The sequence below is a fragment of the Myotis myotis genome, unplaced genomic scaffold (assembly GCF_014108235.1).
Source record: "Myotis myotis isolate mMyoMyo1 unplaced genomic scaffold, mMyoMyo1.p scaffold_m19_p_7, whole genome shotgun sequence".
NCBI classification, from domain to species: Eukaryota; Metazoa; Chordata; class Mammalia; order Chiroptera; family Vespertilionidae; genus Myotis; species Myotis myotis.
This window is the reverse complement of record NW_023416379.1, coordinates 12,274,848-12,294,927: the sequence shown is the minus strand read 5'-3', so window position 1 is coordinate 12,294,927 and position 20,080 is coordinate 12,274,848. Positions and strand designations below refer to the sequence as shown.

General features: G+C 40.8%; 1 protein-coding gene across 1 annotated transcript in view; it reads right to left on the bottom strand.

The window, feature by feature from the left end:
* SLC35F1 (solute carrier family 35 member F1) overlaps positions 1-20,080 on the bottom strand; it is a 304,981-nt gene that overhangs the window by 17,764 nt on the left and 267,137 nt on the right. Inside the window, exon 7 of the mRNA XM_036317921.1 lies at positions 15,283-15,437. Within this exon, the coding sequence (XP_036173814.1) occupies positions 15,283-15,437 (155 nt within the window). The remainder of the gene's footprint in view (positions 1-15,282; positions 15,438-20,080) is intronic.

Below are 20,080 nucleotides of genomic sequence, written 5' to 3'. Positions count from 1 at the left end.
TTGCCTGGCTGCAGATTCTAATCCACGGCTAATGAAAGAGTCCACGCATAATGCAGTCTCCGCCGCTCTGGCACGGGCACTCAGATGGTAAGGATGCTTCAGACTGCTGCTCTATTCAAGCAGCAGTGGTTTGGAATCTCACCCTTTGCACAAATCCACCTTGGTGTTCTTGTCATCTTTATTTATAAATACAGTTAAGCACCAAAACAGTGCCTGGCACATAGCAGGCATAGAATAAATATTTACTGGATGAAAACGATCTTTTAAACTTAGTGCATACTAATGTGTTATTAAATTAGCCCCACATCCAGAGTTACTAGACCTTTCTTGCCAAATCTCATAAGAACAAGAACACCACCACCAACGTCAACACCAGTAGGAGAAACAGGCGCATGTGGGACGTAATTTTCAGTGGCCAGCAGAGAGGGTGGGGGTGGAACCCGGAGCTCCACACCTGTCCTCGCCGGATGTAATCTGATTGCTGGAATAGGCAGCTGGCAATGTCAGAACCTTTCCTAATTACTTGTCAAAAGTAACTGGCAGCAATTATAAAAATTTTTATCTGGTATAAAGATGAGACTAAAACAGGCAACATGTTTTCTGATGAATACATTCAGATGGAATTCTTTAATATATTGTATGAATCACGTTACCCAGAATAGTTGAAATAGCCTTCTTGGACAAATAATTTTGAAATCTTTCTCTTTTAAAAAAATAGTGAATATATGGATAATAGAAACAATTTTCTGATAGATGAGGATAAGTTTTATGGAGCCCTTATTTCTGTAACATATTATTATCTGTGGCTTCCTGCTGTTCAGTGTAGGGAACCATAGAAACCAATGGCCTAAGTGGTGTTTGAAGGGGATTTGGACTTACAATGTTTATTTTCCCCTTCTATTAATTTCTTGTTTATTTTGATACAGCTACAAAAATAATCTCTTCTTAGGAAGTTTCTTCCAATTTTAACTATTACAGCAATTCGGTGGCAATATTAAGCGTTGAAAAGGTCATAACAAAATGTGTGAAGTACGCCATTTTCTTTATTAAAGGGGATATCACATATATTCAGGGTTGGCTACTACTTTTCTTGAAGAATGACCAGCACACGAATGCATATCATGAAATAATGTATTGCTATTTCATTTTAACAACCCTTGAATGTTTTGTATTTATGGCTATCACCTAAAAATTATAAGCAATGAAGGAATCAAGGAATTCAGTTGAAAACGACTGACAACATACTTTCTAAATTCTCCTGCTTAACACAGAGCGGGTAACTATTAAGGAACCAGCTCTGGATAGTTGACCTCTCCAAATCAGTTTTAAATGCGATAGAGAAGCCGTATAGCCTCAGAGGCCAACCCCAGAACACTGCCACCCAGAGGCTGAGCCACAAACTGACTCTTTGCTAAACACAAAATAAGGCAGTCTGGGAAACAAATACGACCTGCTTTAAAATAAGGACTGTGGTTTACAACACAGAGGAACAGTGTATCGCAGGGAAACTCAACACTCTCCTGAATACCTGGCAGGACTAAAGGCGAGCCAGACTGAAGAATAGAAGAACTGAAGGACCTTCACTACTGCAATTTTTTTTTTCTTTTTTCACCTTTTAACTAAGAAACCAATTTTTTTTCTTTCTTTCTTTTTTTCTTTTTTTTTCTTCTTTTTCCATCACCTGATTTTACCCTTTTAATTACTACCTTCTTATTTTTAACCAGTATTATTACTGCTACCATTTTACCATTTTTTAAAGTACCATTTTATTTTTTCTTTATTTTATTTTGGGATTAGTGTCCTCCATTCTATTTTCATCGTTATATTATTAGTTGTTTCTAGTTTGCATCCATCTCCAGGGAGCTGTTGCTGGAATTTGTTGGGATTAGTGGCGGTTCTATAGGAGTATTCTCCGCATATAAAAAGTCTCTTCCCCTCTTCCACTTCATTCTCTCTTTTCGCTCTTTTTTTTTTTTCTTTTCTTTTCTCGCTTTTATTTTCCCCCCTCCTTTTTCCCAATTTCATTTTTGCACTCCTTTTTTTGGTACCTACTTTTCTTTTCTTTTTCTCTTTTATCTTTTTCTCTTCCTTCTTCCTTATCCCCTAATTCTCTTAATTCGGGTGGTCACCTTTATTTGGGGTTATTAATATCGTGAATATATTTGTGTTTAGTGCCTGGTACGTGGTGCCTTGTTGTGTTGTATTTTGTGCCTTTAAATCAACGCAGCAGATCCAAGCAACAGCAGCCTCCTGAGCACCACACCCTCTGCTGAGGAACAGCAGCTGTACATGAAGCCTCCCCCCACCACCCAGAAGAGCCACCACAGCTGTGAACAGCACCCACCAGAGGAGCTGCTGCCAACTGAGGAGCAGCTGCTACCGCAACCGCCCGAAGAACACCCACAGACCAAGGAGTCGCTGCCACCCAGGGAGCAGCCACTGAACGACTCAACATCTAGATATGTCAGTGAGATCAAACATGGGTAGACAAAGAAACCCCCAAAGGAAAGAGAAGGAGGACTCTCCAGAAAAGCAGCTAAGTAATACAGAGGCATGCAACATGACAGAAAAAGAATTCAGAATAAGGGTCCTAGAGTGCATAAACTGGATGGAGGAAAAAATCAACAACTTCTACAAGAAGCAAGAAGAAACAGATGAAAAAGTCAACTACCTATGCAAGAATCAAGAAGAAACAGATGAAAAAATCAACAACTTAAGTAAGACCCAAGAAGAAATGAAGAGTGATATAGCTGCAATAAAAAACACCATTGAAAGTATCAACAGTAGACTAGGAGAAGCGGAGGACCGAATTAGTGAATTAGAAGACAAGGAAGCAAAACACACCCAAAATGTACTGCAATTGGAGAAAAAAATTAAAAGACAGGAGGAGAGCCTAAGGGAGCTTTGGGACAACATGAAACGAAACAACATACGAATAATAGGGGTGCCAGAACAACAGAAAGATGAACAAGGATTAGAAAACCTATTCGAAGAAATAATATCAGAAAACTTCCCTGAGGTGGGGAAGAAAAAAGTCACACACGCCCAGAGAGTCCCAAACAAGGTGAACCCGAAAAGACCCACACCAAGGCACATCATAATTACCATGGCAAATGTTCAGGACAAAGAGAGAATCTTACAGGCTGCAAGAGAGAGACGGAAAGTTACATACAAGGGATCTCCCATTAGATTATCAAATGATTTTTCAACAGAAACACATCAGGCCAGAAAAGAATGGACGGAAATTTACAAAGTGATGCAAAGCAAAGGACTGAATCCAAGAATACTCTATCCAGCAAGGCTATCATTCAAACTTGAAGGGGAAATAAGAAGCTTCACAGACAAAAAAAGGCTAAAGGAGTTTATCACCACCAAGCCAGCAATGCAAGGAATGCTAAAGGGACTGGTATAAAAAGAAGAAATAAAAAGCTCAGAAAGAAAACAGCCACACAAAAAAAGAAATGGCTACAAACAAGTACCTTTCAATAATAACTTTAAACATAAACGGACTAAATGCTCCAATCAAAAGACATCAAGTGGCTGAATGGATAAAAAATCATGACCCACACATATGCTGTCTACAAGAAACCCACCTCATTAGAAGGGACTCACACAGACTGAAAGTGAAAGGATGGAAAAATATCTTTCAGGCAAATGGAAAGGAAAATAAAGCTGGGGTAGCAATACTTATATCGGACAAAATAGACCTCAAAGTGAAGGCCATAACAAGAGATAAGGAAGGCCACTTCATAATACTAAAGGGATCAATACAACAAGAAGATATAACCCTGGTAAACATATATGCACCCAATGCAGGAGCACCCAAATTCATAAAAAACTCCTGGAAGATATCAAAGGAGAGATCGACAACAATACAATCATAGTAGGGGACTTTAATACACCACTGACAGCACTGGATAAGTCCTCTAGACAAACAATCAGCAAAGATACAGCAATCCTAAATGACTCACTAGATCAGATGGACTTAATAGAGATCTTCAGAACACTTCACCCCAAAGCCAGGGAATATACATTCTACTCATGTGCTCATAAGACATATTCAAAAAAAGACCATATATTGGGTCACAAGCAAAGTACCCCCAAATTCAAGAAGATTGAAATCATAAAAAGCGTCTTCGCAGACCACGATGGCATAATATTAGAAATAAACTACAATAAAAACAACCCAAAATACTCAAACACCGGGAAGCTGAATAGCATGTTATTAAATATTGATTGGGTTACCAAGGAGATCAAAGAAGAAATTAAAAACATCCTGGAAACTAATGACAATGAAAACACAACAATCCAAAACCTATGGGACACAATGAAAGCAGTCCTGAGAGGGAAGTTTATAGCTCTACAGGCCTATCTCAAAAAACAAGAAAAATTGGTAGTAAATCATCTAACTCTACAAGTCAAAGAATTAGAAAGAGAGCAACAAGAAAACCCCAGAGTGAGCAGAAGGAAGGAGATAATAAAGATTAGAGCAGAAATAAATGACATAGATACCAAAAAAACAATACAGAAAATCAATGAAACCAAGAGCTGGTTCTTTGAAAGGATAAACAAGATTGACAAACCTCTAGCCAGACTCACCAAGAAGCAAAGAGAGAGGACCCAAAATAAACAAAATCAGAAATGATAGAGGCAAAATAACAACAGACCCCACAGAAATACAAATGATTGTTAAAAAATACTATGGACAGCTCTACTCCAACAAACTAGACAACCTGGAGGAAATGGACAAATTCCTAGAAAAATACAACATTCCAAAACTCAATCAGGAAGAATCTACAAATCTCAACAGGCCAATAACTATGGAAGAAATTGAAGCAGTCATCAAAAAGCTTCCATCAAACAAAAGCCCAGGACCAGACGGCTTCACAGGGGAGTTTTACCAAACATTCAAGGAAGAACTAAAACCTATCCTCCTCAGACTACTACAAAAAATTCAAGAGGAAGGAACACTTCCAAGCTCATTCTATGAAGCCAGCATCACCCTAATACCAAAACCAAGTAAAGACAACACAATGAAAGAGGATTACAGACCAATATCCCTCATGAACATAGATGCCAAAATCCTCAACAAAATCTTAGCAAATCGGATCCAGCAGTACATCAGAAAGATCATACACCATGACCAAGTAGGATTTATCCCAGGGATGCAAGGATGGTACAATATCCGCAAATCAATAAACGTGATACATCACATAAACAAATTGAAAGAAAAAAACCACATGATCATATCAATTGATGCAGAAAAAGCATTTGACAAAATTCAACACTCATTTTTGATAAAAACTCTCAGCAAGGTGGGAGTAGAAGGATCATACCTCAACATAATAAAAGCCATATATGACAGGCCCACAGCCAACATCATACTCAATGGACAAAAACTAACACCATTTCCCCTAAGAACAGGAACAAGACAGGGATGCCCCCTCTCACCACTCCTGTTCAACATAGTACTGGAAGTGTTAGCCATTGCAATTAGGCAAGAAGAAGAAATAAAAGGCATCCAAATTGGAAAAGAGGAAGTAAAACTGTCCTTATTTGCAGACGACATGATATTATACATACAAAACCCTAGAGACTCCATCAAAAAGCTACTAGACTTAATACATAAATTTGGCAATGTAGCAGGATACAAAATTAACCCCAAGAAATCTGAGGCATTTCTATACACCAATAGTGAACTTTCAGAAAGAGAGATTATAAAAACAATCCCGTTTACCATCGCACCCAAAAAATTAAGCTACCTAGGAATAAACTTAACTAAAGAGGTAAAAGACTTCTACTCAGAAAACTATAGGACCTTGAAAAAAGAGATAGAGGAAGACATAAACAGATGGAAGAACATACCGTGTTCATGGATTGGTAGAATCAACATCATTAAAATGTCCATACTACCCAAAGCAATCTATAAATTCAACGCACTTCCCATTAAAATACCAACGGCATACTTCATAGATCTAGAATGAACTCTCCAAAAATTCATCTGGAATAAAAAAAGACCCCGAATAGCTGCAGCAATCCTGAAAAAGAACAAAGTAGGTGGGATCTCAATACCAGATATCAAGATGTATTACAAAGCCACTGTTCTCAAAACTGCCTGGTACTGGCACAAGAATAGACATATAGATCAATGGAATAGAATAGAGAGCCCAGAAATCAGCCTGAACCAATATGCTCAATTAATATTTGACAAAGGAGGCAAGAACATACAATGGAAGAAAATGAAACTAGACCACCAACTTACACCGTACACAAAAATAAATTCAAAATGGATAAAGGACTTAAATGTATGACAGGAAACCATAAAAATTCTAGAAGAATCCAAAGGCAACAAAATCTCAGACATATGCCGAAGCAATTTCTTCACTGATACAGCTCCTAGGGCACTTGAAACTAAAGAGAAAATGAACAAATGGGACTACATCAAAATAAAAAGCTTCTGCACAGCAAAAGAAACTATCAACAAAACAACGAGAAAACCCACTGTGTGGGAAAACATATTTGCCAATGTCATATCTGATAAGGGCCTAATCTCCAAAATTTATAGGGAACTCATACAACTTAACAAAAGGAAGATAAACAATCCAATCAAAAAATGGGCAAAGGACCTAAATAGACACCTTTCAAAAGAGGACATTCAGAAAGCCAAGAGACATATGAAAACATGCTCAAAGTCACTAATCATCCGAGAGATGCAAATCAAACCAACAATGAGGTACCATCTCACACCTGTCAGACTGGCTATCATCAACAAATCAACAAACGACAAGTGCTGGAGAGGATGTGGAGAAAAAGGAACACTTGTGCACTGCTGGTGGGAATGCAGACTGGTGCAGCCACTATGGAAGACAGTATGGAGTTTCCTCAAAAAACTGAAAATGGAACTCCCATTTGACCCTGTGATCCCTCTTCTAGGAATATATCCCAAGAAACCAGAAACACCAATCTGAAAGGATATATGCACCCCTATGTTCATAGCAGCACAATTCACCATAGCTAAGATCTGGAAACAGCCTAAGTGCCCATCAGTAGATGAATGGATTAGAAAACTGTGGTGCATCTACACGATGGAATACTATGCTGCTCTAAAAAGGAAGGAACTCTTACCATTTGCAACAGCATGGATGGAACTGGAGAGCATTATGCTAAGTGAAATAAGCCAGTCAATGAAGGAAAAATACCACATGATCTCACTCATTCATGGATAATAGAGACCATTATAAACTTTTGAACAATAATAGATACAGAGGCAGAGCTGCCTCAAACAGATTGTCAAACTGCAGCGGGAAGGCCGGGGAGGGTTAGGGGACAGGAGGTAGGGGGGTAAGAGATCAACCAAAGGACTTGTATGCATGCATATAAGCATAACCAATGGACATAAGACACTGGGAGATAGGGGAGGCTAGGGGACTGTCTAGGGCGGGGAGGAAAAATGGACACATATGTAATACCCTTTGTATTACTTTAAGCAATAAAAAAAAAAATTCTTCTGCTTAAACCCCTCCCCTTTTTATTTCCTTTTCAAACAAGGAATAAAAGAAAACTCACACAAGATTATTAAAAGCTACATCTAGTTACAAAATCTTAAAATAAGATTTGTATACTAAATCTGGGGATAGAGATGTCTAACCCTGACCACACATTTAATCAGAGAAATTCATCACCTTGATCACCATTTATAAATTTCAGAATCCCTTCAAGAACTCCAAAAGGTAAGACCCATCACCTTGAAGTTTGGAGAGAGTAAAAAAACTGGGTCAAATTACTTAAAGGGTAAACAGAAGCCATGATTTAAATCTAGGCTCCTTTGACTTTGCAGTCACGCTGTTTTGTTTTGTTTTTGCCACACCATATTGCTTGAATTCATACTTCACACTGTAGATACTGAAGTAATCCTCCCAGCCAATTCATTTTCTACCCACATAACTGAGTGTGTATGTGTGTGTGTGTGTGTGTGTGTGTGTGTTTTGTTAAAGTCACAACTACTTTAAAAATCATTTGGGCAATCAGCAGAGCACACTGTCTGTAGGCGGAGCATGTGTTCATTGCCCAGATGTGTCTTCTACAGAGCACATCCACACGTCCCAGCTAGCTTGGCTTGGAGCCAGTGTACTGTTATCTGTCCTGCGGTGATTAATAGTTCTCCTGTGGTAGGCAGAGTAATGGCCCCCAAACGATGGTCACATCCTAATCCCTGCAACCTGTATTTTATCTTACTTAATAAAAGGGACTTCAAAGATGTGAATAAGGATTTTGAGATGGGGAGATTATTCTGAACTACCTGGGTGGCCAGCCACACAAGGGAAGCAGGAATGGCAGAGTCAGATTGGAAGATGCTACACTGATGGCTTTCAAGGCAGAGGAAGGGGCCAGGTGCCAAGGAGGGCAGGCAGCCTCCAGAAGTAAGAAAGGCAAGGGAACAGATCTCCCCTGGGGCCTCCAGAAGCCGCACAGCTCTGCTGACACTTGATTTTACTTCAGTGAGATTTCTGACCTCAGAATTGTGAGGCAATAAGTTTGTCTTGTTTTAAGCCACCAACTATGTGGTAATTTTGTTACAGCAGCCAATTGAAACTAATACCCTTTCCCTTTCAAAAGTATTTGTACAATTAATATAAGAAGATAGAGTTTATAACCGGTCAAGCTCTGACCTTGAAAAGCCAACACATGATCAACTTGGAAAACTTCCATGTCAATCTCGGCCCTGGCTGGGTGGCTCAGTGGGTTGGAGCATTGTGCCATTCACCAAAAAGGTTGGGGGGTCGATTCCTAGTCAGGCCACATACCTAGGTTTTGGCTTCAATCGCCGGTGAGGGTATGTACGAGGAGGCAACTGATCTATATTTCTCTCAGAGCAATGTTTCTCTCTCTTTCTAAAATAAAAGTAAAATATCCTTGGGTGAGGATTTTTAAAAATCCCTTCCTGGGTTTGGGTTTGAGAGGTCACTGAGGCCCAGTAAAGTTTTTTCCTGCAATTTCCATGGATTGCTATAGATTTACTGTTCTGGATTCAATAATGTGGTCAGGTAATAACAGGAATAAATAACCACTTCTTAAGTCTTGTAAAATGAGTACAGGAACACTATACAATACAGATGGTCTATTTCAAAAGTGGGTCATTTGCTTTCCCGGGACGTGGGCTTTATTGCCCAGTCAGCATGGCAGCCAGCACAACAGGCAGGGAAGCGGCAGACAGTGGACTGATGGGGGGGAAGGGAATGGATTTTTTTCCAAGGGTGGAAAGTGAGAAAAGGCAAATAATCAATGTTGCGCAGGAGAGCTTCCTTTAATCATTTAGTTCTGCCTGGGTAAGCAACATCCTTCCGAAAGCTACAGATATTTATGACCAGACCGGGAGGTAGTCTGGAGTGAAGACATCGTGATTAAGTGAAAGAATAAACTATAAGTGCAGAATGTAGTTAAATCACACGGGATCTTAGAGGTCACTGGTCATCCCCCAGCACTGGAGCGCAAGGCCCCTCACATCGTCCCTTCATTCTCGCCCAGCTCCTCTAGTCAGGGGAACTCCTATCCACTTTTGGGTGACTGATTGCTAAATTTCTATTTAGCTGTAATCTTACAACCTTCACCCTGTGGTGCTAGTCCTCCCTGCTTGCAGCCACATGGAGTAAATCTGAATCAGTGGCTCTCCATTCTGGCTGCAGGGGAGCCTTTGAAAGTCTGGTTTTTAGAGCTGCACCGCAGACCACTTCACTGGGCATCAGTGCGAGTGTAGCCCAAGCATCAGCACATTTTAGTTCTTCGGGGGATTCCAATGTGCAGCCAGTGCGGAGGGTCACTGGCTGACGCGCTCCGGCACACAGTGCTCCTTATGTGGTTAAAGACGCCCTCACGTGAATGGAGCCTTCTCTCCCTTAGGCTGTGGCTTCCAACCATCCCTCAGAGCAGGCATCGCGAGGCGACAGCATCTGTAATGACTAGGCAGCTCCGGAAGCCACCGGGAGACTTGGTGGCCCAGAGTCTGTGGTGGGATTGACTTGGTTCCTTTCATGTTTTTAAAAGTATAACCACAGAGATCAATTGGACTTCATCAAAATGAAAAACGTTTGTGCTTCCAAGTCCACTAAAAAGAAAATGAAAAGACAACCACAGAGTGGGAGAAAATATCTGCAAATTATATATCTGATAAGAGTCTAGTATCTAGCACGTATAATAAAAATTACAACTCAATCGTAGAAAGACAAATAACCCAATTAAAACTTAGCAAAGAATTTAAATAGAAATTTCTCCAAAGAAGATATATAAAAATATAACTACCTTCTCCCACTGCTACAAACACACACACTCAAACACACACACACACACACACACACACACACACACACACACACCAAACATACACACATACACACATACATCCCTCATCATATGACATCACCATTTTAAAATTTTACAAAATTTGCCAAGGTTTTTGCACTGACCGGAAACTTCTCTTATACATCAAAGTACCTCCAATAGGTGTTATTTAAAATCACTTTTCTGAGATGGCCCATCTGGCTGTGGTGGAAACCTGCAAGCCACTCAGAACCGCCCTGCCCTTCCGCCCAGCTCGAAGAGCCTCCCATCTGGGAAGCAAGCCCACGGCCAATTTCCAAGGCACCCAAGTTGAGCCCTGGAGAAAAAACCCCGTTTTCTCCAAACGATGACTATCTGACTGCAGATTCAAACATTGCTCGAAAGATGCCTTTAGAAATTGTTTAAGGCAAAATAAAGTTTTTGAAAAGTTTTAGATGTAAATGGAGTATTTAACTTATTTCTTTGCAGATATTAAACACTATTGTTCATAAAACAATTAGGGAGCAGGACAAGGCAGTGTTGATTCATGAAATAAGTGGTGTGGTATCAACTGTCAGTACAATGAGATTGGAGGGAGAGGAGAAATAGAATTTGTCTGTCTTAATATTGGTTGCTGTAGTAGTAACAGGCTTTATAAATACTGTCTGCAATGAAACAAACAAAATAGGAGATTTATTTTAAAAACATTGAAACAATGGATGTGAACAAAGATTTAGCACAAGCTAATTCTACATTTTTACATAACCCAAAGAGATGCCATCTGATTTTAATAATTAGGGATTGTTCAATCTGTGTTTCTCAATATTTAGCAATGTGTGGAGACATTTTTTATTTACTGTGGTCGGGGGGGGGGAACTAGTGGCAGTGGGGTCAAGGCCAGGGATGCTACTCAACATCCTACAATGCACAGGACAGACCCCTCCACCTAACAGAGAATGGTCTGGTCTGGAATATCAGTAATGCCATGGGTGAGAAACCCTGGGTTAAATAAATTAAAGTATAACTATCCCATGGAATACTATATATTCTTTAAAAATAATATTATAGATTAGTGATTTTCAACTCTGGCTGTATGTTAGGATATGTGATGAGTCACCTGAAGAGGTTTTAATTCGGATCAGACTTCCGACCAATCAGGATAGGACTCTCTGGGGTGGGTGGTGGGCGGGGCTGTTTTATATTCTGTCCAGGTAATTGTAATGCATAGTAGCCAGAGTTGAGAGTCACTCATTCAGACTCACGTGATATAGACATATTAAGTGACAAGGAAATATGTACATGCTAAGTCTAATAAAGCATGTAACAAAGCAGTAGGTACAGTATAATTAAAATTTTTATTAAAATATATGAACTATGAAATATATATATTATAAAAATACATATACACTATCAAATGGTACCAGTGTATAATAGCATTTATCTGTACTTTCTGACTTTATCACCACAAATATGTATTTCTTTATAATTTCTTTGGGAACAGTTTGGTAGTTTCTTATAAAACTAAACATGTTAGGACCACATGCCCAGCAATTGTACTCTTAGGTGTTTATCTCAGAGAAATGAAAACTCTGTTCACTGAAGATCCTATACGTGAATGTTCACAGCAGCTTTATTTATAACAGCCAAAGATGAAACAACCCAGATGTCTTTCACTGGGTGAGAGGTCACACAACTTGTACATGGAATAGTGCTCAGCCATGAAAACAAATGAGCTACTGATCTCTGAGACAACCTGGATCAATTTCCAAAGAATGATGCTGAGTGAAAAAAGTCAACCCCCCACAAAGGTTATATACTGTGTAATTCCATTTACATATAATATTTGAAGTGAGACGTTTAGAGAAATGGAGAATAAATTAGTGGTTTCCAGGGGTTAAGTGGGCGGAAGGGAGGAAGTAGGTATGGCTATAAAAAGGCAACATCCCTTGTGGGGATGGAAATGCTCATAAGTTGACTGCATCAATGTTAATATTCTGATATTGTACTATAGTTTTGCAAGATGTTACTAGTGCAAAGAGTAAGTGTGTAAATGGGATCTCCCACTGTTATTTCTTAAAACAGCATGTGAACCAACTATTATCTTGAAAGTCTAATTTTAATAAAGATACCAGGAATCAATTTTAACTAGAAAAAAAACACCTATTGTGTTCTGTCTTATGGAAATTTATCTTTTAAGTAGTAATGAAATGTATGTGTATAGCAAAAAAAAAAAAATTGTTGCTTTAAGAAATAAAAACATCTATTACACCTCCACATTGGTGCTACAAGAATTTAATTTTCAGATAACACAGCTTCCCTTATGATAGCCTGGTGGGGGTTGCTAATGATTTCCTCTTCAGCAAAATTACTTATCCTAGGTAAATAGCAACATACAAGTGATGGGAGAAGACGGGTTGCAGAGGATCAGACTTTACCTGGCACATTGGCTTTTTTGGTTCCTGATGGCTGTACGTGTGGTGAGCCCCAGGTCTACCCAAAATTCAGTGGACGCATGAGGAGCAATACATTTGAATAGAAATGAGCACTTTCCAGCTACATCTCTCAGGTATTTGTTCTCAAATTCAGAGAGCCTGGGCCTCACAGGGAGCCAGTTAACAGTGCAGACTCGCTGAGACATGTCCCCTTATGAAGCCAGATTTTCAATATCTCTTACTGATTCTGTGGCTCGGAGGCGTGGCCCCCAAGTCTGCATTTTTAGCAAATGCCCCTGGTGCACCAGGAACACTGCTGTCGGGGTCGCCGAGCGCTGGGCTGGCTCTGGACTGCCCAAGAAGTGACCACAGTCCTCAAGTAGAGCGATAGATTTCAGTCATCTTTCCCAAAGGACATTAAAGGGTTTTCTTCTAGTGCCGGAGTGTATAAAGGCAATTAAAGGAAACCTTGCTGAGAACTGAATTCATGCTTAAGGAATGGACAGGATGTGGATGCTGAGCTGCAGAAAGGAGAAGAACCTGGCGGCCACTGCGCTGCGCTGAGACCACAGCCAGGTGGTCCCAGGTCTCAGGAAAGTAACTGGGTGCGTATGGAGCAGAGCATGTGACTTTACCTTTTAGCACTTAGGAGGACCAGCGTACGTTCAGGAAACACAGATTGCACTCTCCAGGAACAAATAATGTATAAGCAATGTATAAACATTGTCCAGTCTTAGTTCCTTTAAGCTGTCATTTCTGCCACCACACTGGGCACAGGGTCCATTTTATTCCTGTCTACGCCATAGCAACTTTCTCCACCTCTTGTTTGTGACCTCTTTTCCACCCTTGCCTGCCCTTCTCAGTCTGTTTCTTGGCTAAGACGTTGGCTTCTCCCAGTAATATTACTGATTATTCACTTCAGCTGCTTGGTCTCTGGTCCCCTCAAGTACATACTCTTCCCGGATCAGCATTTCTCCCGGAACCTCCAAGACCAGTTTGACCTGGATGAAGATGCCCTGCCCACCAAGAAGCCCCATCAGCTGGCCACACCCATGCGCTGGTGATGTTAACTGTAAAACAACTGGTGAAGCACTTGACTAGAAGTGGCCAGAACAGCTTTTCTCGTCTGCCTCTTCTTTTGCCTGTACGAATTTGGTCTTATCTGTTTGGATATTCCATACTTGTCCTTTGTCACACTGGTCACAGTCCCCATGGACCCTTATCTTGCAGGCCTAGTTAAAGAATGACAAGCAGGTCTCTTCTCACATACCAATTTGATCAATTGTTAACAGTTACAGGTTGTGTAGCATTTAAAGTATAACATGTGACTGCCATGTGCCACCCAAGTAGTCATGCCTGCCTTGGGTTAGGGTGGGGGTAATCTCCAAAAAGACTACCATCTTTGGGCTGAATAGTTTCTTCTTTTCTTCAGGGCTGATATATTAACTGCAAATACTTGATAATATCTCTTTGCATTCCTTTACTCACACCCCAATCTTTCAGTAAAGAAACTATAGTTGACCCCTGAACAAGATAGGGATTAGGCCCTAGCTGGTTTGGCTCAGTGGACAGAGCATGAGCCTGCAGACTAAAGGGTCCTGGGTTCGATTCCAGTCAGGGGCACATGCCTGGGTTGCAGGCTCGATACCCAGTAGGGGGCGTGCAGGAGGCAGCCAATCAATGATTCTCTCTCATCATTGATGTTTCTATCTCTCTCTCCCTCTCCCTTCCTCTCTGAAATCAATAAAAATATTAAAAAAAGAGACAGGGATTAGGGGTGCCAACCTCCTGCACAGTTGAAATTCATTTATAACTTTGACTCCCCTAAAACTTAACAACTGATAGCCTACTAACTATACTGATATCATAAACAGTTGATTAACACATATTTTGTATGTTTTATGTATTATATACTGTATTCTTACGATAAAGTAAGCTAGAGGAAAGAAAATCATAAGGAAGAGAAGAAACATTATGTATTGGATGTATTTATTAAAAAAAATAAAAAACATGTGTCAGTGGGCCCACACAGTTCAAACCTGTGTTGTTCAAGAGGTCACCTGCATTACAAGTGCGTTAACACTTTCCATGCATATTTATTTGCAGGTATAAAAATGTCTGGGGAACAGAAACTGCAGGAACTGTGTTTTTTGTCCAGCGCCTTTGGCACAATTGATTTTGTGGTTATAGTTTGGAGATTGCACAAATCTTCCTAGTGTTAGGCCGAACAAAGAGTCCCTTCTGCGTGAAATGGTGTCAGAAAAAATTGTCCTCTAGTGGTGAAAGCCCTTCCTCTATGGCAGTTTCTTATCTTTCATTATCAATTGCCTGTAGTTACTGGTCTCTAAGACAAAATGTTGCCTCTGTCTCATAGTTGAAATGTAAACACCCAGATCACAGGGGTTAGCACACAGTTTCATTCCTACCTTCCTATGTAAATCAGGGCATTCCACAGCAGGGGAGTCCTACCTGTCTGCCCTGGAAGGTTAATCCCCTACCAGGTAAGTCTTCTCAGAGCAGCACTGATTCAACTTACCTTGTAGTTGAAGAGAAACAATCCACAGAACAGGCTGTACAAATCTGCCGTGAGCAGGGAGAGGTTGACCGAAGTGGCGCTGGTTTTCTTTATGACGATGGGCATGAAGCTGTAGAGGCCAAACATGCAGGCGCTGAAGCCAACGTAGAGCAGGCCTTGGGGAGAGAAAGACAGGCAACATCTTAGCCTCCTCCAGGGCCTCTTGGCGTCCACAGTGGGTGAAAGGGGGGAACCGCGCACACCACTGATCATTCCCGAAGGGAGTTTTTCTTTCACGCCATTTACCGGTGTTTCGCATTGAGTACTACACAGCTAAAACATGCAAAGTAAGAAAACAGACTTTCTGCTTCCCACTATGCAGATGATATTTTGCACCTTCTAGGAAGGAGTGGCTCTTAGTGCTGCAGTCAGAATACGGGGTCGAGGCTTCTGAATTCTATTCTCAGTTGTGTGGTACTTAACTTCTATCTGTCTCTGTTAAAACTTCTTTCATCTTCTAGTTTTTTTATTTGCAAAATAGGAACAAAACTGCTTGGTACCATGTTTTGTTCACAATGACAAATAATTACATCGTCCTTAAAGTTGCAGGGCTTACCTGTCAAAGAGATCGGGACTTAAGTCAGAGAACTGAAATGGAATCCTAACTGCATGACCCTGGGGAGACAAGGTCATTGCCCTGAGCACAGATGACCTTCCAGATTTGTGAATCCTGCCCAGCTCTATCGCCAGCACACAGGGACCTATTCCTTCATCACCTTTCCCAGCATGCCGTGGGCCCTCACATGTAAGTTCTGCTGTGTTATACAAAAATAGGGAAATGCTTTGCAAACCATCAAAGAACTAAGTTGTGCAAAAGAGAAAGAAAAAAAAAAATGCCCTTAAAATGCTATATGTTCATCCAGTCTCTCATCCTCTAAATCAGTCTTTCTCTCTCTCTCTCTAACTAGATACACAATTGTTAATACTAATTCCATAAGTGCACAATTTTGTTGGGTCTCAAGCAGAATTTTATAACTAAATCCAAGTTTGGTTTAATTTTTTGTAGATGTTTATACCACATAAATGTAGAAAAATAATTCTCATTACTCTACCTTGAAAGAATAAGGCATAGAATAAGCATAAGTAATACAAGCCAGTGGACTTTGTAATACAATAGAAGTAACCAACCTTTCCCAAGGAACCCTTGATATATAATGTACGTGGTGTGGGCCTTGGGCAGATGGCTTCCTTGAATCCTGTGCACTTTGGCGGATTTGACTATGAAGACCAGTGACTCCCCCAAAGAGATGTTTGTTTTTCCATATGAAAAATACAGGGTATCACCCCAAAATGTGTATACACTTTAATAGCTGATAGCTCAATTTTGAAAATGAATTGTATTTTAATAAACATTGCCTTTATAATTATTCAAAGTGTGTGTATACATTTTTGGGGACACCCTATACTTAAGGACACAAATAATCATTCTATACACTTCTGGGCCTAAATTTAAGGAAAGCCACATCAAACCTATATACAAAGTTATTCTGAACAGTAAGCAAACTCAGTGCAACAGCCCCCTCTAGTGTGGCGGGAGTGCCCCTAGAGGACACTGGAATACCCTTCCCTATTCCGCCGAGGACAAGTCCTCTGGGGCTATTCTGTCATTGTAATAGCAGATGGTGGCTTTCGACTCTCCAGCAGAAGTCTTCATTCCCTAAAAGTGGTCAATTCTCCTGTGCTTGGGTTCCGTGCTGCCTATTATTCATTTGCCTTTTAAGCAAGTTGCTAAAAATGCAACACTAAAGAACCTCTGATCAATACATGAAGAGACAAAAAAATTAATTCAGTATCCCTTTAAGGAATCTGAGGCTAGGGGCAAGATCTAGCTGTAAAATAATTCACTGAAAATAATCAAACTTGATCTGAACAGAGTCTAGGCACGGCCCCCCCGCCCCCCCCTCCCCCCCCGCCCTTTTTAGGCATCACTGATTTAGATTGTACATGTCTGAGCTAGAAAGTTTCAGAATCCTACTCTTCCACTACGTTACCTAGCACACCAAGAGCTCACATGTTGGCTCTTGATATTTTCCATTCACTCAATTATTTAACCATTTATTCACAGAATGCCTGCTATGTCCTGGGCGCTCTGTTATAGGCTAGCAGTGAAATGGAAAATGTGGTAGACAAGAGGCCTCCAGTTGGGATTAGTGCTGAGAAGAAAAAAAAGGGTTCTTTCCAGGGCATGCGGGGTGGGGGGGTGGGGGGCTTGCCTCAGGCAGGGTGATGAGGGAAGGTGGCATTCACTTTGATGGCTGGAGGACGAAAAGAACTGCCAGGGGAGGAATGTTCTAGGTGGGGAGCTCTGCAAATGAAAACACCCTCAGAAGGACCAGGGCCAGATGGGTTCCAGCAGCTGTCAGAGGACAGATATCTGAGCAGAATGAACAGAATACGGTAGAGATAAGAGCTGAGGCTAGAAAGTCAGGCAAGGGATGAATTCTGCCGGGCCTTGTACATCTTGGAAAGAAATCTTATCCTAGTTATAATGAGAAGCCTTTTAGGAGCTTGTAGCAAGTGGCTAATCTCTGATCTACATTTTTAGAAGGTGACTGGCTACTGTGCAGAGAAGGGATTGGAAGGAGAAAAATATACGAGGAGACCAGCGAGGGGTGTAGTGTCAGAGTCCAGGCAAGAGATGCCGGTGGCTTTGCTGAGAATGGCCATGGAGATGAGGGGAAGTGGCCAGGTCTGTGAAGACTCAGCAAGTGCTGGTGATAACTGGTTGTCAGTGTTGAGGGGAAGGAGGGCATCAGGGATACCCTTGGGTTCTGGATAATTTATAAACTGGGTGAAGTGTGATGCCATTTACGGAGATGAAGAGAAATGAGGGATTATCAGGTTTTCAAGGAAAACGGAAAGCTCCATTTTGAACGTGTTAAATTGTAAATGCTTATGCATCCTATAGAGCAGTGGTTCTCAACCTTCCTAATGCCGTGACCCTTTAATACAGTTCCTCATGTTGTGGTGACCCCCAATTTCGTTGTTACAAATTGAACATAATTAAAGCATAGTGATTAATCACAAAAACAATATGTAATTATATATGTGTTTTCCGATGGTCTCAGGCGACCCCTGTGAAAGGGTCATTCGACCCCAAAAGGGTCGCGACCCACAGTTTGAGAACCGCTGCTCTCGAGAATCTGTGCAGAAGGAAGCGACATTGTAGTTGGCAGGCTCAGAGGCGAGGTGTGACTTTACAAGCATACTTGGTGAGCCAAGAGAGTAGGAAACCAGACACGCAGTAGAGCTTTACCCTACCCATCAGCTTTAACGTTCTAAATGTATTTTTAAAGACTGTAGAAATTAAGTGTAGGGGGGTGGGAGTGGGATGTATGCACCATCACAGTGAACCACTTTGCAAGGTCAATCAGTGTTTTCGTGTGTGAATATCCTGTTTCATGAGCAAAGCATAGTTAGCCCAGTGAACACAGGACTGAATGACAGTGGGAATTTGCTATTCTTAGACGGACATCAGCTTGTTAGTGGACATTAGCAATGGCTCTGAAGGCCCAACTTGCTGTCCATGCAGGGTTTTCAAACAATCGATCAACTTGATGGAATAAATGAGCTGCATTGACTCTTGACTGACAACTACATAATAGCTGCAATAACACATTTATAGACAGGGTGTGTGTACAACCATTTCTTAATTGAAATGTTTTCTTTCTCACTGAAGATAGCATTCATTCACGCTTGTCCTCATGCACCAAGAGACGTAAGCTAAAGAGATTGGAAAAGAATACTGTCAGCTGACACTAATTGAGAGCTTGCTAGGTGTCACATACTTTATATACATCAATTATTTAATCCCCACAACAGTATAACGCCATTACCAGTGTTACTCTCATTATACAGCTAAGGAAATGAGCGTATAGAGTGTATCAGTCAAGAAACATGGTCCATACCAGGTTCAACAGAGGAAAATTAATATGGGGCACAGTTACAAAGGTATTTGAATGGATGAGCGGGGAAACGGGAATGGGGAGGCAATGCAGAGACTAGCAATGGCAGTAAGTAACAGCCTGGAACTAGAGTGATCCAGTGACGAGGCCATGTTACCAGGGGTCAGAAGGTGACTCAGGCCTTCCTAGAGATCCAACCCCAAAACAGAGAAAAACAGGGAGCAGCACCCTGGTTTCTTCCTCCCACCTCTCAATCTCCCTCTGCTGCCTCCCATTGGCCAAGCCAATATGGAAGCCAACTGAGTAGGGTGCCTGGGAAATGTAGTTTGCAGAGCAGAGCAAGTGAGGGCAAGAAACAGATGGACCTGGGAGTAAGCAGGCAAAGGCTCCTACAGAGAGAGTGACTTGCCGTCAGATCACACAGGCCATCTGACTTTAAATTCCGAGCACATACCACTATTTATATTAGTTACTTAATTATATTGTGAAGAGAAATGGGCTTTGAAAGAGAATCCTATCTGATTCTAGTGAGCATCTCATTGTACATATGATAATATATATATATGATACATACATGATATATCATGTATATCTCATCTACATGATATATCATATATACACCATGTATAAGTAGATGATATATACACGTATATATGACATATACATGTATATAGTATGTGTCTGTGTCTGTTGCATATATTTCATTTCATCACTTTTGGGGGGATCTCACTGGTATTCTTCCACTTTCTTTGGGTTTTTAAAATATTATTTCTAATGCTTAAAAATAAAGGTTAAGTAAGCTGGTTTCTCAGAACATATGCACTGGCTAAGCCGGTAAAGGGTACCAGGCTGCC